This window comes from Psittacula echo, assembly GCF_963264785.1.
Source record: "Psittacula echo genome assembly, chromosome: 17".
Classification (NCBI taxonomy): domain Eukaryota; kingdom Metazoa; phylum Chordata; class Aves; order Psittaciformes; family Psittacidae; genus Psittacula; species Psittacula echo.
Window position 1 is genome coordinate 5392995 of NC_137753.1, and position 27530 is coordinate 5420524.

Sequence of the window (27530 nt, forward strand, 5' to 3'; positions counted from 1 at the left end):
ATGTCCCACCTTGAGCACCAGCTGCAGTGACACCTTCCCCACTCTTTCCCAGTGGGAAAACACATGCTTCCTGTGCTGGATCCCAATGTAAATATTAACCTGGAGTGTTTGCAGTAGCTGCTTGCTTTGGCAGCTTGGGTGGCGGTGGGGAGGTGCTCATTTCTGGTCCAGGAAGTAAAACCAGGTCAGTGTTTTGGCATCTTGGATATTCCTCAGGGGCAGAGCTTCGGATTGGAACCAGGATGATTGTGGACCAAGCCTGTGGCTGCTGTGTCTCTGAGGCACAGATCCCAAGCTATAAGCTTCCAGCAGCAGCTTGGATACCCACTCTGGCCCTCTGCAGTGATTTGCTCATGTAATCATGAGGCCTTCCCTGCAAGGGAAGCCAGTGCCTTTTGCTTCTCACCTTTGCCATTGCTGCCCCTGAATCTCATCTCAGATGCTCCCTGCTTTTTCTCTCTGGTAGCTGTATGAAGATGCCTTTGGGCACAGGCTGTGTTAGTAGCAGGATGGGGGATTCAGAGCTCAAATGCTTGCAAATGGACAAGCGGGGGGGCAAAGAGATGGGAAATGCAGTGGAATGAGTTCCTGGTGCTGCTTTACTATGATAAATGAGGATGAGGACATTAGCAACTTAAATTACACTTCAATTCCAAGCCCCAGCCTACTGTTTCTTCCCAGATAGGGCTTGTTCCTTACTGCAGGTCATGGAATCCATAAATCCAGTGAGGGAACAGGAGTGGTTAATGCCCTAGCTCAAAGAGGGAAATTGCCTTGCCTAAGGAGAGGTGTTCGGCTGAAGACCTCAGTGGTTTTCCAGCATCCTATGGCTTCCCAAGGCAGTGTGAGCCGCTCCTATTATAGTCCCGAGGCAACTGAATCACTCTCAGCCCTGGAACCCATTTCTGGGATGCAGCTGTATCTCTTTTGCGGCCTGCCAAGGAGAATTCCTCCCTGTCTGGGTAAGGGATGCACACGGAAGGGAAGCCGGCCTTCCCGCTCCTCCAGAGCTATATCCAGGGCGAGTTTCCTTTGTGGCTGGGTGGTACCGGAACTGCTTCCAGCAGGGTTCCAGTTCACTGGGTTTCTGGGAGATGATTCTCCTTGGAGGCACCTGATGGATGAATTGGGGAATGCTGCAGTGGAGCTGTGCCAGCGGAGCAGCAGTATCCAGATGGATGCTCCCAGGTATCCGGGTCTCGCTCGGCATGGAGCTGAGCAGCCTTCCGCATGCTGGGTGCCAGTGCCCAGAGCATGAGCTGCATCCCTAGGGATGGCTCCCTGGCTATGGCATGTGGTGGAGTCTCAGCAGAAGCGTGCCTGTAGCCACGCTGCTCCTTGGAAAGGGGAACGGAATCACCATGGGAAACCTGGCTTCTGTGTCATCTTCTGGGTATGCAAAAAGGTGGGCATTGGAGTTTCCCTCTGCTCTCATGGAGCTTTTCCCATGCTCCCAAGGCTTTTCCAGGCTTTTCACATTGACCGCTCTGTGCTGGAGCTCTCATTGAGGCCCCTCAAGGCAGTTAGAGGGAAAGTTTGTATTCTGTAATGGAGGCTTTGGCTTATTCCTTGGCTTTCATTAGCCAAAGGGTTCCTTTATCCCTGGTGCCCATCACCTTCATCACTCGATGAGCAAACCAGGTCCCTCTTCAAAGGGTCCTATGAGTGGAGAACCCAGAGCTGGGAGCTTTTCTTTCCCAACTGGATCACTGTTTTAGCACCTATCATCTTTCATTACTTATCCCCATAGCATCCTTGTGGTGTCTGCCCTCCCACCATTGCACTGTAGTGAGCCATTTGGGACTCAGGGCATCTAAAAACTTACTTCCCAAATGCTGGTATTTGGGTTTCTATCCCAAAATGATGAGCAAAGCTAACACCTATTTCCAACCTAAAACCAGGCCTATATCCTCTGGGATGCATGTTAAGGAGAAGCACTCCGAAGGCTTCACTTCTTCAAGCATTAATCCTTCTCCTGCAGTAGGAATGGGTTTATTCTATGGCTTTTCCCTGCCTTGACCCAAAGCAGTGACTTGGGCAGAGCTGCACTTGCTGCCTCATGACGTGAGTGGTGGGGAGGGATGGAAAGCGGCTCCCGCATCCAATTGCATGGTCCAGGAAGTGTGCGTAGGATGGGGTCTAATCAGATGCTGGGGCCGGTCTGTTTGCTGGCTTCCTGCATGGGTCTGAAGGGAAGGAGGAAATTCTTCACATTAAACCAAGCTGGAAATCAGGAACTGTGTGCTTCCTGTATATGCAGTGCCTGCTGCAAATAGCTCCTGCTGCTGCTTGGGTCAGTGATGGTCTCCAAAGAGCTCTGCCTGCTTGCAGTGATTGAGGGGGACACTTGGGGATGTGCACTTCAGCATCTCCTGAGCTGCTGCTCTCCTGTAGCAGATGCTGTCACAGGCAGGTCCATGTGGAAAGGGTGTTGCTGTGATCGAGCTGCAGTGAAAGCATCTCAGTTGTTCTGGGAGCCATAGAATCCCAGACTGGTTTGGGTTGGAAGGGACCTTAAGGCTCATGCAGTTCCAACCCCCTGCCTTGTTCTTTGAAGTGGCCTCGTGGTTGTTAATGATGAGCATTTGGAAGTGTCCGTGTCTCCATACTGCAGCCCCAGCCCTTCTGCTCTGTCTGTCCCTTCAGTCTGTGCTGTGGGGCATCCATGGACCCTGTCTATGAGACAAATGAGCTCTGTTCTGCCCCCATCACCTGAGGCAGTGAGCAGGTTCCCTAATAAGTGCCTTAAAGAGGAGGTCACCCCGTCCAGATGCGGCTGTGGGCGCACATCCCATGCCATGGGTGCTGGCGTGGGATAGGCAGCGGGATCACAGCATTCCCTACAGTGCCCCTTGCGAGGGCTCAGGGCTGGGGAAGCCTCTCACAGCAAGGAGTGATGCAGTTTATCTTGCTCCTTGCAGGGTTTTGGTGTCAAAAGCAGCCCTGGGGGAGCCGAGCTGCAGCCCTCCTGATTGTGTTATCAGGTGAGGATAGCAAATATCTACTCGAGGTGTCCTGTGCTCGCTGTGGCTGGTGTCCCTTGGCCTTCCCAAGGGAAACATGAGCATGGATGTGCTCGCTGCCCTGGGGGAAAGGCACCTGCAGTCTCAGTGTCCACCTCCATGTGGTCCCTTCTCGTGCATGGAGATGGGGCTGCTGTGCAGGTTTATAGCATCTTCAGCAGTGTTCCGCACTGCCATGCTGGGGCAGGCTGAGCTCTCAGTTCCCTCCTATGGTCCAGGCAGTCTTCATGCCTTGGTGTCCCTGTGGAGAAGGCATCTGTGCTATTGATGAACAAGAGTCTTCTGTGCAACCCTATCCCTTCCTTTTTCCTATCCATCAGAGCAAGAACCTTAGGGATAATAAGGCCTGGAAATCCCTCCCATTCCCAATATACAGTCATTAGGTTTACCTGGATGATGCTGTGATTTTTTGCTGTCTGCTCATCTCTTGTGGGATGATTGAATTTCTCACTTACATTTCAGGCTCTGGTCCCCCTTCCCATCCCACATTGCAATTCCCATCTTCTCCTTCCTCACCTTCTGGGATGCAGTTTGCTTCTGTCAGGGCATGAGATACTAAGGGCTGAGCAGCTTGGGCTCTCTGGCTTGACATGGAGATGGGTTTGCGGAGCACTGTGAGCACCAAAAGGGTGTCTAAAGGCAGTGGCTGGGTTCACAAAACAACCTGCCTTAAAAATACAAATGAGACACGAGCAGGAGGTTGGAATGTGCACCTTCCCCCCCTTTTCCAGTGAGCTTTTGAAGTCGTTTTAGAGTGATTCCCATTGGAGAAGCTATGGGAAGACCTGGTTGCAGTGACAGGGGTATAAGCAATTGGCTCTATCACCAGCCCTTGTGCTGGGGCTCTTTGCTAGATGCTACCTCCAGGGTAACCATGAGGTTACTCATAGGCAAGGACTCAGCTCCTCACCCTGTCACACTGGGCACATGTGACGCAGGGATCCGGATGCTTGGCCAGGCTCAGGGTTGGGGTAACTGTGAACACCTGCCATGGGCAGAGGAGAACCCATCCCTTGGGACGTGCTCTTTGGCCTTGGGGATGTCCAGAGGGTGGGAAGGTGACAAGGATTTCATTTCAGACCAACTAAAACCCCCCCTTCACACCCATGAGCAGCATCCCTGCCATGTAAGGGAGTCACCAGGGCTATGTTTGTCCTTGGGCTGGGTTTTGGGGGGTAGCTCTGTTGGGTGGTTGTTTGTTCCCCTTCTTCCTCCCACCCTCCTGAAGCGTTTCCCTCCGTCTCCTCTCGAAGAAGCGCAACGAGCCCTGCCACTGATTCAACTCTAAATATAACCGTGGTATTTCTTCCCCTGTCCCATTCTTCATGATGTATCTAGGTAAAAAATAGCCTTGGCGACTCTTCAAAGGGGACATGGGCCTGCTCTGGGCTATATTCTTGTCTTGTCACCCTGCCCGGGTCCGAAATAACCCCCCTCAGTTTTATTTAGCTCCCCAGGTTAGATAATCCTGAAAGCTGAGAGTTTCTGGGTGCACGTGATGCTGTGGGCTCGGGATGCTGGTGTGGCAGGGGCGATGCACAAGGAATCTCCTCTCCTCCTCCTGGCCCTAGTGCCAAGTGGGAGGGAGCCCAAGGAAGCCAAGGTGCTGCACACCAGGCTCTGCTCTTGCCTTGCTTCCTCATTGCCTGGCTGATTTCACTGTGGGACTTGGAGAGGAACCTGCGCAATGAGGAAGGGTTTGGGGCTGGGTTTGGTTTTCCTCTGTGCCCAGGAGAATGGGTCAAGGTTTGTCTGCCCTTGGCACATCCTAATGATGAGTTGCTCTGCTCCTGGCTGAGTGGAGCACATTTGTTTCCCCATAGACCAGCTCTGAATGCTGAAGCATTATCCTTCAGGGATGGAGAGGCTGTGGCTGCCCCATCCCTGGCAGTGTTCAAGGCCAGGTTGGATGGGGCTTGGAGCAGCCTGCTCTAGTGGAAGGTGTCCCTGCCCATCAGAAGATGAGCAGGCCATGCATGGGAGCAGCACATGCTTCCTCTTCGCAGCTTTCAAAGCTTTCTAACCACCAGATGGAGCAGAGGAACTTACATCAACCCCTTGCGACAGGGGGGTCAGGGGCTGCTGTGGGGCACTGAGGTGTCACCACTGCCCTATGGGCCCTTGCTGTGCCTGCACATTGGCTGGCATTGAGTTGAATTCCTCCTCCCCAGCCTTCCCTTGGCAAGACAGCAGGTAGACAACAGGCATTGCAAGCTTGTTCCTTGCCCTTTGGTCGTAACCTGCCCTATGGGATGCAGCCTCCCACTCCCAGGCACATCCTTAGGGCTCATTCCAGCCTACGCAAGGGAAGGATGTGCTGCAGTAGCAATGCTCTGTGTTGAACCAACCCACTGCCTGCTGCCATCTGTGTCTCGGACCGGTTTCAGTCCTGCTCTGGGGGTGTCAGTAGTTATTTCTGCTGTGGCTTTGAAGCAATGGAAACTTTCGGTGTTCTCATCTCAGTGGTCAAAGCAAGAGGAACTGGTGTACTCCAACAAGTGCAGTTTAGTGAGGGGGCATGGTTCTGAAGAGTTTGGCTGGGTTGGAACTGCCTGGTTTCGGTGTTACTCGTGACCTATGGAAGAAGAGGGATGCGGTGCATCTCTCGTTGGTGTTTAGCAAAGCTGGACATAAGCCACAGAATTCAGGGTCTTCAGACGAGCAGAAACGGGCTGGAATCCCCCGTAGTTGTGTTTTTCAGATGCAAGCAGCCAGCTGTGATGCTGGCACAAGCAGAAGCTCTTTGCATGTGGTCCCTCGTGCGTGATGAGCCTCCCACAAGCGGTCAGCAGACACTGCCACATCCAGCCCTTGTCACTTGTGCGTGGCTGTTTGGGTAGTGACCCAAGGCACACAGCTATTTCTGCTCGCTCCTTGGCTGCAAGAAAGGGACACTGAACAGGGTCCTGCAGGAAGGGATGGATAAAAGTGCCCAGGGAAGCTGCCCCATCCCTGGCAATGTTCAAGGCCAGGTTGGACACAGGGGCTTGGAGCAACCTGGTCCAGTGGAAGGGGTCCCTGCCTATGGCAGGGGCTTGGAACTGGATTATCCTTGAGGTCCCTTCAACCCAAACCATTTTATGAAGATGCAGGCCTTCAACACACAGGCCTTGCCTTTATGTACACCATTCACAAAGGAAGGGAATGAAAGCCTGGTCTGTGTCTATGGGACTGACACAGTTTAGACATTACTGAACTTGATGAGGTTGCTTCTAGTGCAGATCTCCAAGGCCACAGTGACAGCAGAGCTCTGTGGGCCGTATATCTGAACACATGAGGCCATATGTGTTGTAACAAGACATGGTGTAACCTACTTCTTTCCCCCCCTTTCTGCTGTATCACTGCAGCTCTTATCCCTGGCATCTCCAATGGCTGACCATTGGCGGGTAGTGCTGTCTGCCTGCATGGGCAGAGGGAAAATGAGTATCCAGTAGGAAACTGGTGCTTTAAAACCCAGGGAAGTGCTAGCAGTAGACAAAGGAAAGCCCTGGTTTGATTGTGAAATCACTGATGCCCTTGATTGCCAGACGCCAGTTCAGCTCTTCCTTGACGGAGCGCGGCTTGTTTTCCAGTGTTGCTTTCAGCCTTGGAATGATGACACATACACAGATAGGATGCGTTCATATTCCTTGGATATTTTGCTGAGCATCTTCAGTAGAGTTTGCCTGGTGGCTGTGCGGGTGATCATGGTAGAAAACCTGTGTTGCACTCAGGGGAAGCTTGGCACTGCTGGAGAGCTCCATTAGCAGGAATTACACCCCTGAGTTGCTCCGAGTCTCCCTTTGGAGCTGTCAGCTTTTCCTGCTTGGAAAGTGAGCATCCTTCTTGACAGCAAGAGCATCTCTGCCTCCTTTAGCAGGATGAGGAGCCCGGCTCCTGGGAACAGCCCCTAAAAGCACACAGAGCTCTGTGCTGCTCCCCGTCTCCGTCAGTTCCCAGTCCTTCCCGAGCTCCCTGCAGTGAGGCCAGGCTTTGCTCTGTGGTTGAGCCTGTTGCTGATCTCTAATCTCCTCTGTGCCTCAGCTGCTCTGTTGGCACATTAAAGGCTAGCCGCAAAGCAACCGTAATTGTACTAAGTGTCTGTGGGATAATGGACTAAATACTCAGGATTGCAGAGGCAGCCGCATTCCCAGCTATTTAATACCTTGATTGATGGATGGTGGGTTGTTTGCCAGACCACAGGAGGACAGCCTTCCGAGCTCTTGTTTCTCCTGCTCCATCAAGCTGGTGACGCAAGGATGTGAAAGAACGAGGCAGGAGTGAGCTATTTGGCCAGTCATGCAGTGGCAGGGATGTAATGATCAGGGCTGGGTGCTGTGGTCTTGGAATGGTTTGGGTTGGAAGGGATCTGAAAGCTCATTCAGTCCCAACGCCCTGCCATGGGCAGGGACACCTTCCACTGGAGCAGGTTGCTCCAACACTGCCAGAAGCATTCTTCCTGCCTTGCTTGCAAAGCCAAGATAGGGAGATCAATGGTGGTGGGTTTGGGCTCTATTTGCAGTAGTGGAGTTGTCCTGTGTCACGGCAGCTTTTGGCTTCTTTCAGGCCTGAGAACCTAAGTTCTTCCTGCCCAGGGGTGGCCTGACGAAAGGTCTGTGTGCCTGAAAGCTTGTCTGTGTTCTCCAGTTATATCATCCCATGTAATAAAAGAGGTTCTCTCTCCCTGTAACCTTGCTATCACTGTATGTTAAACCCTGACTCTGAACGTGCTGATGTGTTTGGGCTGTTTAACTGCAGGCACCTGCATGGAGAGACTGAGTGTCCCTGTCTAGCGAGGGGAGAGAGCTGGGTTCTGTTCTGCATCGCCCTCAGCAAGTGACTGTTTGTCTCCTTGCCTGCAGAAGGGGACTGGACTGACTTGGGTGCCTTATAGCGATGTGGTTTATATGCTCCTGTCAGCCGTCCAGAAAGAGGGATCAAGGGGGCCATGTAGAAACGCTTCTCCTTGAGGTACAGTTGGCTTTGGGGCTCACCAGTGCGTGCGGTTTCACACGCAGAGCAGAGTGTGTTTCCCCAGAGAGCTCATAGCACACAGAGATAAGGTGCACGTGTGAAGGGGTATGAATGCTGCCTTGGAGGGCAGAGGAACCGAGTCGGAGCCAAAGGGGCTGCTTTTAAAGCTGAAATTGGGAAACCCGAAAAGCAACAGGGATGCAGAGATGTTTGGGGGCATGGCCCAAAGCATCCCATGATGGTCCTGTCCCCAAGAGGAGCAGAACAGGGACCTAGGAGCTGATGCTCTCCCCCCATAGCTGCGCTGATGGCTGTTCCATTGCAGGCCTGGAGCACGAACCTCTCTTGCTGCTTTGCACGGAGGAGGAAGCTTGCGTAGGAAGTGCTATTCAGAGCCCCATGGAATACCTGACTTTGCCCATTAGCCCTTCGTTTTCCTTTCTCTTCAGCCTTGCTGCCCATGGGCTGGCAGACGGATGTCGTCACGTACCATGTGCATGTGGTGGTGGTGGTTACCCTCCCCGGTCCCCTTCTCAACACTCAGTTCACAGCTGCTGGCTTCGCACTGATAACAGAGCACGATGACTTCCTCTTCGTCTCCCTACCCCTGCTCCCTGCCACGTTAAGCTGCTTTGGGGTAAATAACCCAAAGCTGTCACTTCTTCGCTTGAAACTTCCCAGGCTCCACCACCTTGGCCAATCCTCCTGAAGGCTGCTGGAGGCTGGAATGTTGCTCTCGAGCAGCAAACTGCCTTCGACATCCTAGAGCGAGCTTTCCCCACCTCCCGTGTCCTACGAGCCGTGCTGCCTTTTGAGCTGCCCTGTGGTTGCTGTGGACTAGCGCATCTCTTCACCTACTCGACCGGGTCAGGAGCCTTGACCAGTTATGGTGAGGTAGGATATCTGCTCTGTGTGTGTCTAGCTTCTATTTTTAACAAAGCTGATATTTCAGAGTGGGAACACGGCAAAGGGGAGAAGGCGTCATCTCTGTGTCATCTGTGTCATCTCTGTCATTGAGATGGCACAGCAAGCTTCCACTTGTGCTATAGGAGGACGGGAGCTCGTAAGGGTCAGAGAGCACCCATGAAGGTGTGGGTGCTGTTAGGGTGGGAGTAGTGATTAATAGTGCTCATTAACCAGATTCTGTGCAGAAGAGCGAGATTCTCCAGTGGAAACCACCCTTCTGCAGCACAGGGCTGATGGTAACTTTCTCCTTGTGCTGGCTTCAGCACTGCAGAATGGTGCGTTAGCAGTTTCGTTTGTCTGATTACTATGATTACTGTTAATGTGATTACTGGGGAGGCTTTCTGTGCTGACTGCAGCCTGGGAGAGGTTATCCCTGCTGGGAGCAGTGTGTGATTTTGTGCTGGTATTAGATTTTTATCTGGGGTTGCTATTAACGTTGCATTGCTAACAAGGGTACTCGCTTATCTCTTCGCTCGCCTTGCTGTGTCTCTAGCTGAGCATGCTTTCCTGCACTGATAACTAGCTGTGCCTGCGTTGGAAGGTTGTAATTCGAAGGTGTTGGACTTGTGTAGCTCCTTACACACTGCATGAAATGACAATATTGAGTCAGAAGAGTTTGTAAAGCAGTGAGGGTTATATATGGGGTATGAACTGTACAAGGAGCTGTATAGGAAAGGGTCTATTGGAGTAGGGGAGGGATGTGTTCACCAGGCCAGGAGGCAAAACAGCAAGTGCATGTGTGAAGAAAGCGATCCTGTCTGCTGGAAACACAGGGACTGGATCCAGGGCAGGAACTGGGCTGTCTGAGGCTCTGTTTGAGGTTGTTAAATGCGTTGGGATCGTTGTGCAAGTGCCTATGGCTCTTTGCCATGGAGCGTAATGTGGAGCATGCCTTGGGTTTTCCTTCCTTCCTTCCCTCCTTCCTTCCATGGGTGTGCAGAGGGTGTGGGCTGGTCTGCAGCTCTCTGCAGGGATTCGGATGATGGAGGCTGCAGCAGCCTGTTGGTGGTTTACATTCCCTTGTATCCCTAGAGCATCCCAAGGCTTTGGCACAAGCCTCATTGCAAAGCTGTTCTCTCGTGTTGGCTTCTCCCTTTCTGGTCTCTTCTTTGGGTGTGTTCTGCTTCACCGGATCACAGCAAAGCAGCTGAACAGATCCTGTTCTGCTCCAGGAGGAAGCCTGTCCGTCAGACAGCAGCTGGGCTGGTTTCGGTGCTGGCTGGTGATAGGTATTTGTGACGCTCCGACTGTCTGGCTGGTGGGTTTGCAATTTGACTTGCTTTATTGGTGATATATAGGCCAGTGAACCGCCATAGGATCATAGAATAGTTAGGGTTGGAAAGGACCTTAAGGTTATCTGTGAATGGAGGGAGTCCAGAAGAGATTTCTCCCACTACTAGACCTTTTGGATCTACTTGGTGAGGCCTTCTTTTGATGAGGCTAAAGTGGAACTCGGCATTCGTAGTGGTACGAATGGTGGAATAGCCCTTAGACAGCAGAGAATGATTCAAATATAAGTTCAATTCGGAGAAGTAAATCAGTCAATGTGAAAACTGCAGCTGGCAATAACACCCTCACACTCCTTTCTGGCTTCTGTGCTCAAAACAGCCTCAGGGACTTCGCTGCACCTTGTTTTAATTAAGAGAACATGGGTGTAAATCCTTCCGGGCGACTTGGAAGAGCCCCAGCTCCCTGTTTCCGGCTGGTGCGGGTGAGTGGAGCTGGGTGTTGAAAGCACATTGGCCTGATACAACTAGCTCTGCCTCTCACATTCCATGGAAACTGAGAGCTGTCAGGCAAAATCTATGTCTTTTTGTCCCTGGTTTTGGTCTTGTGCTGTGCTTCCTGTCCTCTCCCTTGGTGTAGCATGTGGAAAAGCCGTGTGCTAAGGTAGCAGCTGGGTTTGCAGTAGTATCTTTGGGATTTGACTGGAGTTGGTCTGGAAATGGCCCATCTACTTCATCCATTGATGAAGCCCAGTTGATTCTGTGCGTCTATGATCGATAACTGCGATGCTCTAAAGAAGGAACTCTCGCATCCAAGCAAGAGCATGCAATGTCTTATTTTGGAAGCAAAGATGTAAGTTTGCATTTGTGGTGGGAGGCCAAGCTCTCGAGCAACTCCTCCTTCCTTCCTGCCTTCAGTTCTTAGTTTGCAGCATCCCATCCTGTGGCTAGAAAGGACCAGCTTGAGCCCCATGTTTGACAGCACCCTATAGCCTTTTGTGGCTGTAGTAAGTCATGCTCCATGTGGTAGCCACAAGGCAATGTAGGTGTGAGAATACCCAAGTATAAAGGCAAATAGACACTCCACTTTGCACTGATCTATGGCAGAGTGTAATGGTCAGTTAGACTTCCTGATGGTGTATGGGAAATGTCCTCTGTACCAGCCCTAATGCTCACTCTGCACCCTTTGGATAGATTCTCCTGGCTGCATGAGCCAAAGAGAAACCATCTAGTTGGAATGGAAGCATGCTGGGTGTTAGGGTGTTGTTTCAGGAAGTCTTTTTGGCAAGGGGAAAGCTTGGGCAATGAAAGTGCTTGAGTTCTTACAAGCTGCTGCTCTAAGGACCAGAGCTCTAGGCCAAAATGATGGGCCATGAGTGATGGTGGACCTCCATAATCCCTCTCATCTCTTGTACGTGTGCACAAGCCCCTCACCATGGCAGGGTGAAATGGTGGGTACTGCAGCACGGGCAGTGGATGCTCAATGAGATGAGGAGGAGACAGCAGGCAGCTGCCAGTCTCTTTCACATCCTTTATGTGCACCCATGTAATGCAACCCACCTTCACACTGCAGCTGAAGGTCACACACTCATGCTCTGGTGCCTTGCTGTTTGCTCCAGTCCCATGGAGCATGCCGTCCTGTTTGCCTGCAGATGATGTATTTGTGTGTCCTGGATCTTAATTTTGCCCGTGGCTTCCTTTCCTTGTCATTACAGAGTCTTTATCTGTGGGGTGCAAGACATGATGGTGAAAGAGGTTTTCCATATGGGCAGTGTGGAATGGGCTGTGAGGAAGTCAATGCGATAGGAAGAGCCTTCAGATGCTCTGGCCTAAGGGGTGTGCAGGAGGAGATCGGGCTCTGCAGCCACTTAGGTATAGCCTGAACTAACCTGGGCTGCTGGAAGCTGTGAAATCAGCATCTCCCATGAGCTGTCCACCCCTTCAGACCTGCTCATCCTCTTCTTCCCTGAAATTAGAGCTGAAATACCCCATCAGAAATGCCATTGAAACAGATGTGGCCCTAAACAAGTGCCAGGAATGGGGCAGCCTGTGTGCCAAAGGCCCTTGCTGAGCTGTCAGCAGGAAACCATCCAAGCTTTCCTGCAAGGAGCTGCATGTGGATGCAGAAGAGATGTGCTGACAGCCTGTTCTGCAGCAGCTGTGTCCTTGTCCGTGGCTGCTGCATGTGGCTGGGACAAAGAGCATCCACAGAGCACAGTCCATAGGAGGGTGCTCAGCTGAGGTGCTTTGTGTCATAGCCTCCTGCTTGGCAAGTGCTTGTCTGGGTCAAAAGGGAATATATGAATGAGTCTTTTAGCTCTTTATATTCCTTTCTCCTTCTGTAGGAACGTGAGCTTTTGTCTGTAAAGTTCTTCCTTAACACAGAGTGAGAAGCATCCACAGTGCACCCATCCCATTCCTGGTCTCCCTTTGCCGAGCCATGCTACTCCTGACCTCTCCCATGTTCTTCACCTTGTGAGATCCTGTTGAGGGGCCACTCTTTGAGAGCTTTCTGCAGTCTCTGTCACAGTGGGGCTTTGCCCCTCATCGTGACCATGCTGTAAAGGGAGTTAAGATGTAGAAACACGTTTGAATGAGGGCTCGCTTGTCACTGCAGGCTTTGAACCTGAAGACAGCTCAGAGGAGGACGTGGCTACACCTTCATCAGTGCAGACTGTGTTTTGGCTATATGGTAGCCAAGGTAGTGAAGGAGAATGTTGTTCCTGCACATAGCTGGAGCAATGCTGCCTTGGATAGAGGAGCTGCTGCATCTCCATGGTTAAGTGGCCAGCCGCTGGCTCCAGAGATGGAGGAGGATGTGCTGTAGCTGTGCACTTTGCTTTGTGTTAGTGAGAGATGAGAGAAGACTGGGGTCTGTTTCCTGAAGTGGAAAAAGCATCAGTCAAAACGCTGATTTTAGCAGTTTCACCTTAAAGCAACGTGAGCCCTTGCAAAGCAGAGACCCTGGGACCACAGAGAGATGCCAGGTCCTCTGGGTGATGCGTTTGCCTGTGCATCCATCCCCGGTAGCAGCCTTACTATTTCTGTGACAGCACTTTTTCATGGTGTTTGTCCTGTTTCTCTGTTTCTGTTCTGATTTCTCTCTTCTGAGAAACAAGCTGCCTAATTTCATAGGCAAAATCATCGCGTTAGACACCCGACTTGAAATGCTTTGCTAAGAGGCTGTGGCAGATCATGAATGTGTTGCTGCTTTTAGGAGGGAGATGGGGAGAAGGTGAATGAGTGGGGCACACGTGAAGAGAGGGAGGTGTGCCAATGGCAAGCATGGACTGGAGTAACTGGAATCAAGGGCCTGAATCATAGGGAGTGGATGAGTGCGGAACCTGGCAGCAGGGAGATAGGCCAGATGTGAGCTGATCTTCATTAACAGTTAATGCCAGCTGAGGCTCCAGAGCTGGTAAATGGGAGCTGTCTGCACCAGCTGCCTGCCAGGAGGGTGCTGTCTGCCTCTATTATTGTAGGGCCTGCATGAAGGAGCTCCTGGAGTGCTTTTACTGCTGTCCCTGGGGTTTATATGTGTACTGTCCGCATCTCATTGCAGCAGAAGCCACCCTCTCCCCCAGGCTGTGTGGGTCTGTGCAGCCACCTTCCTCCAGGTGTCCAGGGATGGGAATGGAAGTGGGATTAAATGCCAGTGATAAAGCTGATCTTAGCCACCAAAACCACTACCTTGCAAGTGCCATCTACGGAAAAGCTCTTGCGGAGAGCTGCGTGTGAAACCTTTCTGACTACAGTATGAGTTTCGAACCAGATGTGGGTGGTGAATTAAACCCTATCTCTGCCTGTGGTACAGAGGAGCGGTGGGTATGTGCTGCTCTGCAGATCAAAGCAGCTCTGCTTTGCTGTTCATGAAGGTCATCACCTAATAGGCAGAGGTGTGGGCTGAAGTTTCCATTGCAGCCAAGGCTGTTTCACACTGGTTTTGCGCAAGCAGCACTGGTATAGCCTGCAGAAGGGCGGTGGGACTGGCTAAATCGTAGCAGTACCTTCTTTAAGGGTATATAATATTCCTCATTTCTTATGCTGTCCCTTAAGCATTGGAGGAAAGAGGCCATAATTGCTGCATAAACACCTTGTTGGCTTTGAGCTGCCTGCTTGTGCTGGTGGTGCGAACTTGGGATGTGCCATAGTTGGACTCTTTAAATGAGCCCAAGCATCTTAGACATCTTGATTTAAACTTAGATGGTCTCAAGGTCCTTTCCAACCCTAACTATGGGATGATTCTACTGGAATTCAGTGGAAATCAATCAGATGTGTGCCTTCTCAGAGACATTCTTAACCATTCCCATCGCAGTGTGAGATCCATAAGGAAAATGCTCTGTAAAGTACAGAACGGAAAGGAGCTGGTTTCCGTCAGTGTTGGACCCCAGAGGACTGGTGTACTTGCTATGGCAATGGGGCTGCTGGTTTAGAAATGGGTTGGTTTGTTTTCAAGCTGCTTGCGGGAGCCTTGGGGGATGTTAGGTGATGTGCACTGGCACAGTTGGCTGGCGTGATGCTAATTGCTTTAGGAAAAGGGACACATTTACCTGTGTGTAGAACCGCATAGGTTTGCAGGGTGTGTTTGTTTAATGTGCTCCTTTGAGGCTATGCTTGATCTAATAATGAGCCTTCTGATGGGATTTGAATGGAACCAGACCAGAACCAACAAAGGAGGTTGTTGCAGCTCTGTCAGGCTGGAGAAATGATTTCTATGCAGCCAGGCCTGTGTAGAACAGCTTTTAATGAAGATGTGGACTCTTAATAGTTCAGTATGGAAGCATCTTGAAGCCAGCAGCAGCCTTGCTCTATGGCACATGCACAGTTTGCTGAATGAGATATTGCAGGACAAGTATGATTTCTCCTCAACCAACATGGAATTGCTTATTTCCATCTCTTTAGGAAAGCCTGTCCTCTGTTGTACCTTCTTTTCCCCCCCCGGAGCTGTGGGTAATGCCATGCCATGCTGTGCAAGCACCTTGCTGTGGGTTTGTGCTGCTATAACCCAGGGTTAGAGCATCAGCCTCACTTCAGCTATGTTGGGAGAGCTTAGTTAATGGGATTTGTTTGCTGTTTAGCACTGAAAGGAATGATCCTGAGTGCAAACGCAACCAACTGATGCATCTTTGTAAAGGGATAATAAGGTTTGGGATACTTTAAGCAGCTCTGAAGGTTTCTTCCTATGTGCTGAATAGGAAACTCATCCTTGCCAAGCGCTGCATTGCCCCAGGTTACTCCTGCTCGCACAAGTCACCCTCCTCCTTTCTGTGCTGGAAGAATCCCCAGTGCTTTATTGCTTGGCTGCATCCAGGGGCAGGCTCCACATCCCACATCCTGCCCTTCGTCACTGGGATGGGATGCAGTGTGACTCTAACTGGGGAACCAGGGGTCCATCTGCCCTGTACCAACAGCATCTTTTACACTGCCCCTTGCTCCTGGCTGGTGTTGGGGGGCTGTAGCATAGCAGAAAGGAGGTCTGGTGGTTGTTGGTCCCCTCCTCCTCCTTTTCCAGGTGGAAACCATCTCAACTTGCTGGGTTGGAGTTGTGTTGAAGCAAACCACACCACACACACAGCTGTAGGCGTTGTGTCTCTTGAGCCACGTTTGCTTTGATCCTCTCCAAGCTTAACAAAGGCAAGTTTTACCATTGTAAACACCCCACGTTTTGGTGCTGAGGTTGGGCTAAATTGGCCTTCAAACCCAGAGAGCAGGGGATGCAGTGGGTGGGCACTTGGCAGGATGCTCCTTGTGCCTTCCATGGGCTGTGGGAGAAGGGCAAAAGAAAAGGTGATGTGGAATAACTTGCTTCCATCTCCATTGGGACCTCACTTAGGAGCTTTATCCTTTACCTATAGGTTAAAGGATCTTATTGCCCCAGCATCCAAATAATTTCTTAAGTGTCATTTCAGGTGCAATGCCTTTTATCCATGGGATGTTTGCTGGAGCTGTTTGGAATACAGGGATTCCCAGCTAGGCTTTAAAACTGCTTTGGTTTATAGATTGCTGAGGGTGTTGCTCAACTATTTGTTCTGTTTTATCCCAAGACAGGGTGCACAAGGATGCATTCCAACAGAAGAAAGCATTCCTGCTCATGTTCGGGAGGAAATGAGTAATCCCCTATGGAAGCGATGACTCTTTAGTAATTAAAGAGAAATTATTGAATAATATTATCCATAGGGAAAGGTTTCCTTTTCCAGAGCTCCTGCTGGAATGTTGCTCCCATCCAAGGGCCTGTTTTGAAGCTGGGGATCCCTATATGTGATTTACCTGGGCTTGGGCAGCTGTGCCCCCACCATTGCTTGGTACCCACAGGGTTGGGAAGGGTCTCTGGCCATTGCATCAGTCAGATGCATGGATGGGGGATGGATGGCATCTACCTTTGGTGTAAGTGGGTAGATCCCACATGGAGAAACCAATCTGCCTTTGCCTGACCTGTGCCCAGATTTGCTTGTGCTGGCCCCTGAGTGCTTGAATAGGGCTGTGCCTTGGTGTGCAGGAGGCTTTGGTGCCATGGGGAGCGTAGGGATGCGAGAGCTGGTGATGAGCTGCTGCAGCGTGAGGAGTTCAGAGCTGGAGATGGTGTTTTGAGGGGCTGCCTGCAAGGAAAGGGCCGTTGAGGGATCACCACGTTGCTGACTGCCACCCCTATGGCACCTTTATGGGTTGCGGGTGTCTTACAATGGGCTTCCTGGTGTTCTCATGGCTACCACACCTTTCTGCTTCTGAGGTCCCTACCAGCACTATCCTCCTTTAGCTGAGCTGGGGACTTAGCACTGCAGCATCAGTCTCTCCATCTTCTCTCTGTCTGTTTAAACCAATTGCTCTGTGTAGCCTTGGCTCCTGTAGGGCACTTGCAGGCGGCTTTTTAATCTCAGTTTGATTTCAGGTGCAGGGAAACGCGTTGCTCTGCATTGCCTGAAGCACACGGAGTGGATTTGCTTGGAGAGATGGAAAGTTGTTCGATCCCCACTCTTATTGAAAGCAGTTCTTTAGGTGGGAGTCAGTTCTGCAACGAACACCAGTGGCTCAGTGGTTGCCTCAGTGACCAAGCACAATGATGCTTGTCACTTGCTGGCATCCAAACGATGGTGTGCTATTAATGATGCACTTGTCTTTCCCCTGTGCTGGAGATACAGATTCATAGAATCATGGAGTAGTTTGGGTTGGAAGAGACCTTAAAGCTCATCCAGCTCCAACCCCTACCACGGGCAGGGACACCTTCCACTAGAGCAGCTTGCTCCAAGCCCCATCCAACCTGGCCTTGAACTGTTCCTCTTCCTTGGAATACTGCAGATCTTCCTATAAACACTGTGTATATAAACCAGTGCTCCTGCAAGCGAGTGGTGCTTGCTCCTCTGCTGCAGCCTGTGGGGCTGTTGGAGGCCGTCTGCAGGTTTTAGCATTGCCGTTTGGTGCGAGATGTGTGGGTTGGTGCCTGCTCTGGTGTGGGTTGGTTTTGCTTCCCAACAAATGCACTCCAGTAAAGACCAGAATGAAAAACACCTCTAGGAGAGGCTTCCTGCAAGCACAGCTCGCGGGGCCAGGGGGAAAGCAAGCAGTTGATGAAAGCACTTTGGGCTATGCAGTGGTCACAGCAGTTGTGCCTTCACCCACAGGATGGAGCGGCAGAGAGCTTTAGAGCAGGCGGCTCATGGTGAGTGCAAAGTAGGATGGGGCGACCGTCACACACCAAGGATTAACCAATAAACATCAGACTTGGGTTCAGTTTTGGCTGGTTTTGCCGCTGGTCTTTTTGTCCCATTGGAATGGGGAGGGAGCTGGGAGCTGGGCATGTGGGAGAGGTGGGTTTGAGTCTACACAAGGGGTTTTGAGGATGTGCACTGCAAAACCTCATGGGTTTTGTGAAACCCTTTGTAACCCAGGTACAAAAGCCTCTGGGAAGCAATTCCAGGACCAGAATTCCCACGTGGATGTGACCTTGCCTTTGAAAATACCCCTTTTGTGCCACAGACCTGTAGCATCCTTGGCTCAAGAGGGCAGCCTGTGTGTGACAGTGCCAAGCAACATGTTCCCGTCCATATGCAGCCCTCCAAAGATGAGCTTTCCTTTGTTCTGGGAACACATGGGAGCGGTGCCTACGCTTGCAGAGGGCCTTTTCCCTGCTTTCCTTGCTTCCTCTTTCTGCTGCTGCCTTCGGATATTGCCTTTCCTCCCCCTTCTGCTTGTGGAGGGTTTCTCCTCGGCGCGTTGCTTGTGCTCCTTGCAAGCTACAGACCAAGCCATCTGCGTGTACGTGTGCCATCTGGTTCCTGTCCAGGCAGTGGGAGGCGTTACAGAAAGGGGCATTTGGGTTTCAGTGACACAAAAGGCAACATCAAAGCTAGCAGAGCCCCAGATTGACCCCCGATAGGCTCCTTCCCTGTCTCTTGCTGCAGAGCTGTCCTGCTCTTGGCTGTTTGCAGAGTTGAAGCCTAAAAGGGCTCCAGGAAACCTGGAGAGGGCTTTGGACAAGGGCCTGTAGGGACAGGCCAAGGGGAATGGCTTTAACCTGCCAGAGGGGAGACTGAGATGGGCTCTTAGGCAGAAGCTCTTCCCTGTGAGGGTGCTGAGGCGCTGGCCCAGGGTGCCCAGAGAAGCTGTGGCTGCCCCATCCCTGGCAGTGTTCAAGGCCAGGTTGGACACAGGGGCTTGGAGCAAGCTGCTCCAGTGGAAGGTGTCCCTGCCATGGCAGGGGTTGGAGCTGGGTGAGCTTTAAGGTCCCTCCAACCCAAACCAGGCTGGGATTCTCAGAACCAGTGTGTGCTCACAGCTATGGGTACAAGCTGCAGAAGCTCCCATCCCACTGTTACACCAGAGATAACCTTAGGTTTCCTCCTGCCTGCTGGCTAGGATGATTGTGCTGGCTTTATTGCCATGAGGCATTCAGTGGAAGCATTACAAGTGGCCTTTGGCAGCTTCATGTTGTCCCTGGGCTCCATTAAGCTCCATTAGGAGCATCCATTCCGATGCTGGTAGCAGTTTTGTGGCACAGGTAAGTGCTGGCCCTGCAGAGTGCATTTATGCAAGGATGTCCCTCTTGTGATGTCAGGAATACAAGGCTTGGAAGCGCTGGGATTCCTGTTTACCATCTGTTTCCATGGCTCTTCCCTAATAGCCCTCTCCTCCTCCAGAATTCAAGGCTCTTTAATCAAAACTGTTTGGCTTGTGGTGGGAGGGAGGAAATCCCAAATTGTGGAGGAGACGGTGACATTTCTTGCCCTTTTCTATGTGTATCTCGGAGACAAACACAGTAGTGAGCGTGTGTGTGCTTGTGTTTGTAGGTTGTCTTTGGGTGTATTTCCTAATGCGAGGTGGTGCAGTCCTCTGCAGTGACTGAACTTGCAACCCCTTTGGGGGGACATTGGGTTTGCTCACCCGATCCACAGACAGCAGTGTCCAAGCTCCCTAAATGCATCCGGAGATGCTTCTTTGAGGACGTATTTGGCTTGGAAAGGTGCAGTGCTGGGTGCAGGAGCTCCTACACCATCGCCCTTTACTCATAAGGGACATTTGAGGGTGCAGCCTATTCTCTGTCAGTTGTGGCTCATCTTCTCCTCTTTCCTCATGGAAAATATCACAGCATCCCATGCAGACACGTCAACGGGAGCATGATCTAAAAGTGAGCAATGCTTTCAGTGCTGAGTGACTCTCACTTGGGGTGACTTGAGATTACTCAAAAGAGCCTGGCCTTTAGAAAGCGGGGTTTCAGCGGCTTCTATAAAATGAAGCCATAAAGCTGGTGCCACATGGGAAATCATTGGTCTGGTATGCACCGAGCGTGCGGTAAGGCCTGGGGAAACACCAGTTCTTGTGATGCCATCATAAAAGCTTGATCAAGACTGATAGCATCAGAAATGGCACTTAAAATACAAAGGTTGCATTAAAGCAGCACACAATGTGATGAAACACTTTTCCCCTTAGGGTGAGCTGTCTCTTCTTCCCTTCTCTGCTGTGTCCTGTTCACCATCGAGCAGCATCCAAAGCAGCGTTTCCTTTGCTTTGGGACCATTGCTGGTCCTGTGAGGAGAATCCTGGAATGGTTTGTGTTGGAAGGGACCTTAAAGCTCATCCAGCTCCAAGCCATTGCCACGGGCAGGGACCCCTTCCACTAGAGCAGCTTGCTCCAAGCCCCTGTGTCCAACCTGGCCTTGAACACTGCCAGGGATGGGGCAGCCACAGCTTCTCTATACAACCTGGTTTGCTTTTGATGCAGCAGTTGTGGGTTGGGGACTTCCTTCTCTCCAGCACTGAGCATCCTGTTGTTGTACCAAATGGGAGAGACCAGGAGGTTTAGTGCCACTGATACTGGAGCTTTTCCTGGGTTTATCTGTCATGAAGTGTGCTGGGAAACCCTTAAAGAAAGGCCTTAAGTGCCCTCAGGGATGCAGGTCTTGGGCCCACATCATTTGTCATCGGGTGTGAGCATGGAAGGTGCTGGGGGGTTGGAGCTGGACGATCTTCAGGTCCTTTCCAACCCAACCCATTCCGTGACGCTGTCTAAGCCCCATTTCACATGTCACATTTGCACTTTGCAGGTGGTTTCATCCCAATATCAGCGGAATTGAGGCCGAGAAGCTGCTCCTGACCAGGGGCGTCCATGGCAGCTTTCTGGCTCGACCCAGTAAGAGCAACCCAGGAGACTTCACTCTCTCCGTCAGGTAAGCGCAGGGGCAGGGGCTGTCCTGAGTGCTCCTCACAGCCTGCTCTGATGGATGATGTGCAGTGGGAGTGGAGCTGCACAGAGATGTGGTACCACTCCATGTAAAAGGGTGTTGGAACAATCCCCGTTGCAGAGGATGTGCTAAAAGCCACGTGCTGCTTCCCCCTGCTTCCTTCATCCCTGTGCTGCCAGGGTCAGTTCTGTGCTTATGGATGCGTTGCCAGAGGGAGGAAGATAACAAATCCACATCTATTTTGTGGAGATACATCAATCCCAGCAGGAATGAATCACCTCACTCCAATTTCAAAGGAACTTAACGCAGCTGCCTGCACGAGAGCCTTGTTTTCTGTGTCTGTAAGGGATCCCAGGAGCAGCTCCATAAGAGGCTGAGCCTGCCCGCCAGCCTCAGGGTGGCTGTGTCAGACAGCATCATGTGCATCGCCTTTAAAGTGCTCCTGTGTTCTTTGGGATCAAGGGCGGTTGTGGAAAGGAAAATGATCCATGGTTATTGTAGCCCCTTATGATGCTATGGGGCAGACGCAGTGGGTAGAACACTGAAGGTGAACTGGGGTTGCATTGACCCCCTGTGGGTTCAATAGGAACCTTCCATGCAGGGAAATAGCAAAGGTTTCTCCAGGTGCTGGTAGCACAGACCCTGGTTTTGGGTGGCTTCTGCTGAATTTAAACAACCCTCGTTTTGTTTAGGAAACTCCAGGGAGTTTGTAAACCCTTTGACCAAGGCTGTGTTTAGAGAAACCTTGTGCAAAGGATGGAATGGACCCAGCGTTTCCTCCTGGCAGGGCATTGAATCAAACAGGACGTAAGCAATTCCAGCGTGGTTCGAGCCTCAATCCCTTCCCATGCACCCCTCACTGCTGGTCAGAGCAGTGTGGTGATGCCAACCAGCTCTGGTGAGGCTTTACCCTCTTCTTGTTGCCTTAACCACCGAAATGAAACCCTCCTCAGCCTTATTCCTTCCTCTCTACCATTGTCACCACACTTGGAGCTGCGTTCTTGCTGCCCTCTATACATACATAAACTATATAATGATATATATATATAAACTGTATAATAATACAGTTGTGTCTGAGCAAGAGGGAGGGTTTGTAGCTCCCTTATCTCTCTCAATGCTTCTTTTTGTCTTCCTTTGCCTCTCTTTGCCTCTGATCGACCGCAGCTTCTCACCCTATGGAGCAACACAGCAGAAGGGAAAACTCCCATCTTTTTCCCACGCATTGGCTGGGTGGGAGCGTTTGGGTCTGACCTCACCAGCTCCCCAGTAATGTCACCATCAGCAATAGCTGTGAGTTAATGAGAGAGGCAGGAAGTGCTTCTAATTGGGATGGAAAATAAGCTCACAGAGAGCTGCCTTGAGCAAGGCAATACGTGTAACACGGGTTATCTTCATGTGAGCTCAGTGTCTCTCTCAGTGTAGCTTTGTGAGTCAGGCTGTTGTCTGATGGTAAAGGGAAGCACTGACAGCACCGGCTTGGCCAGGCAGCGTGCAAGCAGATGCAGCAGTGCCCTGATGTGGAAGGACACCCAGCAAGCAGCACGATGACCCTGCAATAGCAGGGTGAATGGCTTTGATGGAGAAGCCAGATCCCAGCCCCGCATTGCTGCAGTGGTGCTTTGTGCTGTGGGGTCCCTGTTCTTCCCTTCGCTCTGTCCTTCTTCCTCAGCTAAAGGTGATGTGTGGTTCTGCTGTTGTCATCTTCCACCTTTCCTGGTCCATTCCCAACTGGGCATCCGATGGAACAGCTCCATTCTTTCGGCCATAAGATCAAGCTAATTCATGCCCCGAATGCATCCATGATGCCCTGCAGTAATGAGCTGCCAGTTAAGAGCAGAGCCTTGCTATCCTAGTATTGAACAATACCCACCATAACCCGCTGGCTGGTTGTAACCCAGTGGAAAGTCTGAGCAAGTGGTGAGTAACCCAAAGCTCTGACACATCCCATGCTTCCAGGAAAGCACATTAAACACGACACACGAGCAGCGTGTTGAGCTTTGGGGCATCAGGAGTTGAAGACAAGGGAAGAATTCTTCCATTCGCTGCTTTGACCTGCAAGTCCTTGCTCCTTCCTGGCGCATCCCATCTCTATCCCATGATTTGGAATGTTTGGCTATGGAAAACTTGCCTGGACATGGCCACTATCCAGTAGAGCAGTTTTGCTTGTACCCCATCTAAGTGATATGCTCTTCTCCCACTGATGATGGCAAAAACATGTGCATAAATGCTCTTGGGAATCAGAGCTGCAACACTTAATGGAGTAGAGAATGAGTAGCATTGTTGCTGTGAAAGCTTGGGCTGCTGTCTTTCCCCTATGTCCTTTCCCCTGCTACATTACACATATAGAGGGAACAACATGTTATTATCCTCACCTAGAATTATATGCTGAAAGAGCTTTATTTTACCTCTGAACTGGACAGGTCTCTGTATTTTCCCGTTTCTGAGAAATAAAAGGTTTTCAAAGGAAACATCACGGATGTCTTTGAAAAAGTACCTAAAATAAAGGTGTCAGGAGGAAAAAACACCTTAAGGAAAACAACCAAAACCTTTTCCTCCTCCTTTCAACCCCCTTTTAGCTTCTTCAAGGCTTTTTGAACAGCAGTGAGGGGAAATGCAGCTCCTTTTAGTTACAGAGAGGATGTGGGCTGAGCAGAAAGCAAGTGATGGAGCGCAGGCTGACCAGACCACACAGCGAGTGACCGTGTGCTGGTGTGAATCCAGATACGTGTCCCTAAAGAGAGGCGAGGAAATAACAGTGAAGTTGTGATGTTTCCATGCAACTCTGAGCCTGTTTTCCCTTTATTCCTTTCTTTCCCTCTGTGCACTCCTCAGCCTTTACCATTACAGCAACAAGTCTTCATAGGGCTTTGTTTTCTCACTCTTAAGAGGCAAACCACGTGGAGAGGATAGGATATGGTAAATGAATGGATGATGCTTGTCCTGGTCTTCAAACCAGCCTCAGCTCTGCATCCCAACTGCTGTCACGGTCTAAACCTGGCTCCTTCCTCTTCTAAACTCCTCCTTGGGATGTCTTATTTCTGTCCTGAGTGGCTTGAATTCGTTTGGAAGCAGATAGTTCATTGAGAGATGTAATGCAAATGGGTGGACGCCTTTGGCTCGCTTGTGCTCATGTTTGGCAAAGCAAGAGGAGTCTGAAAGCATCCTTTTGATGGCAGATGGTTGGCAAGTGGTCTCTGCTTCCCATCCCTTCCTAGGGCAAAAGGCTGGATGTCTATGGAGCAGGGAACACCTTTGGGAATGCAAAAAGCACAGGGAAGTAGTGCCAATGTGTGAGATCACTGTGTAGTTGGACGTCCTTGGTCCATAAGCACCTTCTGGAGCTTCTAACACTATAAGCGAGCAGTAGGGCTGCAGAAGGCAGCTTCATCCTAGGGACTGGGAATGAGGAACTCAAACGCCGTACCTAATCTCTAGAATTCCCGTATCTGTGTCTCTGGAAGTGCAGGCAAATGTCCGTTCTGTTGTGCTGTATTGAAGAGGGAGTTTTCTCTGAGCCCAAACTCTGATGTAATTGAAAGCAAACAGCCAAGTTTCTAAACCCTGTGGGAGAATCACCTTGGTTTATCCAGAGAGAGTCTTCGGGGTGGTTTTGCGTTGCTTTTTATAGCTTGTCAATGGGCTCCTATCTGTGAGGTTCCAGGCTTTGTGTGTCTGACCCAGGCAGGAAACACACACACGACCAAGAAAGACTTCTAGGGGTGTTATCAGGCCAAGGTACTTCTGCCGTTTAAAGTGGTTCTATTGCTTTCAGTGACAAAAAAAGGTCTGTTTGGGTGTTTTGTGAGTCCTCTTCTTACTGACTGTGCTTGTGAAAAAGAGCAGACTGGGTCTGTGCTTGTGGTCGCTGCATAGGGATACAGATTCACAAGCTGGAACACTTTGGATCAAGAAACCCTCCTGGATATCTGGAGGGTTTAACCAATATCTGTATAACCAATATCTGTATAACCAATATCTATATAACCAATATCTATATAACCAATATCATCTATATGACTAATATCTATATAACCAGTATCTGTATAACCAGTATCTGTATAACCAATATCTATATAACCAATATCTGTATAACTAATATCTATATAATTAATATCTATATAACCAATATCTATATAACTAATATCTATATAACCGGTATCTGTATAACCAGTATCTGTATGACCAATATCTATATAACCAATATCTGTATAACCAATATCTGTATAACTAATATCTATATAATTAATATCTATATAACCAATATCTATATAACTAATATCTATATAACCGGTATCTGTATAACCGGTATCTGTATGACCAATATCTATATAACCAATATCTGTATAACCAATATCTGTATAACTAATATCTATATAATTAATATCTATATAACCAATATCTATATAACTAATATCTATATAACCGGTATCTGTATAACCGGTATCTGTATGACCAATATCTATATAACCAATATCTGTATAACCAATATCTGTATAACTAATATCTATATAATTAATATCTATATAACCAATATCTATATAACTAATATCTATATAACCGGTATCTGTATAACCAGTATCTGTATAACCAATATCTGTATAACCAATATCTGTATAACTAATATCTGTATAACTAATATCGTATAACTAATATCTGTATAACTAATATCTATATAACTAATATCTATATAACTAATACCTGTATAACTAATATCTATATAACTAATAACTAATATCTATTAGTTGTACTAATAGCTCAAAGAAGCTTGACTTGGAATAGAGCAACCCTCACTTGTCTAACTGCTGACCCTGCCCAAACAGCCTGATCCTGCCATTAAGTAGTGCTGCATCCCTATGAGAGAGCCATGTGTCTGATGGAAGTAGCCATGCCCTGCAGCTGAGTGCTTTGAGCATCTCCTTTGTGCTTTCTTTCACCAGCCGGCATGGGGAGGACACGCTCCAATGGATGCTGCTACTGTGCAGGCCAGTTGTGCTGCCCAGATTGGAGCTGCAGAGCTGACGCAAGCTTTGAGAGGAGAAAATGGGAAGGAAATGGGGGTTCATCAATGCCCTTTGTGTTTAGCGTGACCTGGAGGGCACATGGGATAAATGACCCTGATTCTCTCACTGCTTTTCATCCCTCAAAGGCCTTGCGATGGGGGTGGGTCTGTGAACTGAGCCTTTGTAGGTCCCGAATGGGGTTGGGGTGTGGGAATGGAGCTGTGGAAAGAAGGGAGCTTTTGAGCCTTGGGCCAAGTGACCAAACCGCAGCTTCGTCTGCTGCCGTCTGTGCTGCACAAAGGCCCTTCAGGTCCTGCTGCTGGCGTGGAAGGCAGAAGCCATGTGCCAGCTCCTTTGGGATAAGAGGCATTGTCATTGGCTGGGATGGGAATTGCACAGCCAGTTCTCATTTCCACCCACTGAGTTGTGCTTGAACCCTTGATGCAAACACTGCCAGGCTCTGAAGCCTCTGAATACCATGGGGTGCTGCTCATCGGTTCCCTGTAATGCAGATGGATGGTTCTACCTCCAAGACCTCGTTGTGAAGATGTAGCAGGATCCAGATGCAGATATTCACACCTCAAGCCTGTTTGTTGGTCTTCTTGGCTCTGTTTTGCTGTTAATGTGGGATGATGGCAATGCTGTGGATGCTGTCTCTGTTGCTGTTGCCACTGATTTGGCTGTAACTGGGAATCACCTCAGTGCCAGACAAAGCATAAACTGCATTGACAAATTCCTCTTTAGCAGCTGGGAGGAAGGAAATGGGAATGTGGCCATCTCTCAGGGCAGTGTTTTAGGGAGAACACATGACATGAGGTGACTGTGGCTGGAATGTGGCTGGGAGTGTTGCTGTCTAATCATAAGCAATGCTAATAAGGGTAGATCTGGAGGAGGAGAACAAGGTGCTGTGCTAGCCCAGTGCTGTTGATGTTTCTAGGGGCTCTTCAAGGCTTAAAACAGAGATCTCATTGCCAGGTCCCAGCTTGGCCTCATCTTGTCCATGGAACCAGCCCATGTGCACAAGCAGGTTAAGCACTGACTGGTCAGTACACAGCAACAGCATAGGAACTCAATGATCTTTAAGGTTCCTTCTAACCCCAGTCATTCCATGATCCTATGATCTTGTGGAGCTGGGGCTGGATACCCAGTACCATCCTGATACCTTGTCTTTCACTGCTGTGGGGGCTGTACCCTGCTGCAGAAAGGCAGCAGGAATGGAGGATGATAACACTATGGAGAGCCCTGGAGCCCCTGTGTGATCCAGCTCTTCCTTCCATTTACCCCCATCCTCAGACCTCTGTAGCATTTCTAATTCCCTGCTCCATGAAACGGCTTTTCTTACCTGGAACGCTGCTTACACCACCTCAGGTCTCCTGCATCTCACTGTCACGGTTGCTTTGGCAACAAACAGAGAGATGCTGGTGTTAAAGCGTGAGAGATGTGTCCAGGTTTCCAGATCTCTCCGATAAAGCTCATCCAGCCAGCACAGGAACTGCTGCTAAGTGTGGTTAAGATGCAATTAATCTGCCTCTCACAGGTCACTGTGGCCTTCTGAGGAAGGAGAAAGGGCTTTGATTGAGGAGGCTCTTGGAGCAGGCTGATAAAGGCGTCCAGATTCCCTTGAGCCCTGAGCGCTGCACTGGAGAGGGGAAAGCATTAACCCTTCCAGAGCAGTTCATAGGGTTTGTA

At 50.1% G+C, this 27530-nt stretch overlaps 1 protein-coding gene across 3 annotated transcripts in view; it reads left to right on the forward strand.

The window, feature by feature from the left end:
- Positions 1-8639: 8639 nt before the first annotated feature.
- The window catches only part of LOC308228189 (tyrosine-protein phosphatase non-receptor type 11-like), a 30054-nt gene continuing 11163 nt past the window's right edge, over positions 8640-27530 (forward strand). For all 3 annotated transcript variants that reach the window (XM_080631359.1, XM_080631360.1, XM_080631361.1), the window contains exons 1-2: positions 8640-8870; positions 20704-20826. In XM_080631359.1, coding sequence (XP_080487485.1) covers positions 8863-8870; positions 20704-20826 — 131 coding nt within the window. In that variant the 5' untranslated portion in view covers positions 8640-8862. The remainder of the gene's footprint in view (positions 8871-20703; positions 20827-27530) is intronic.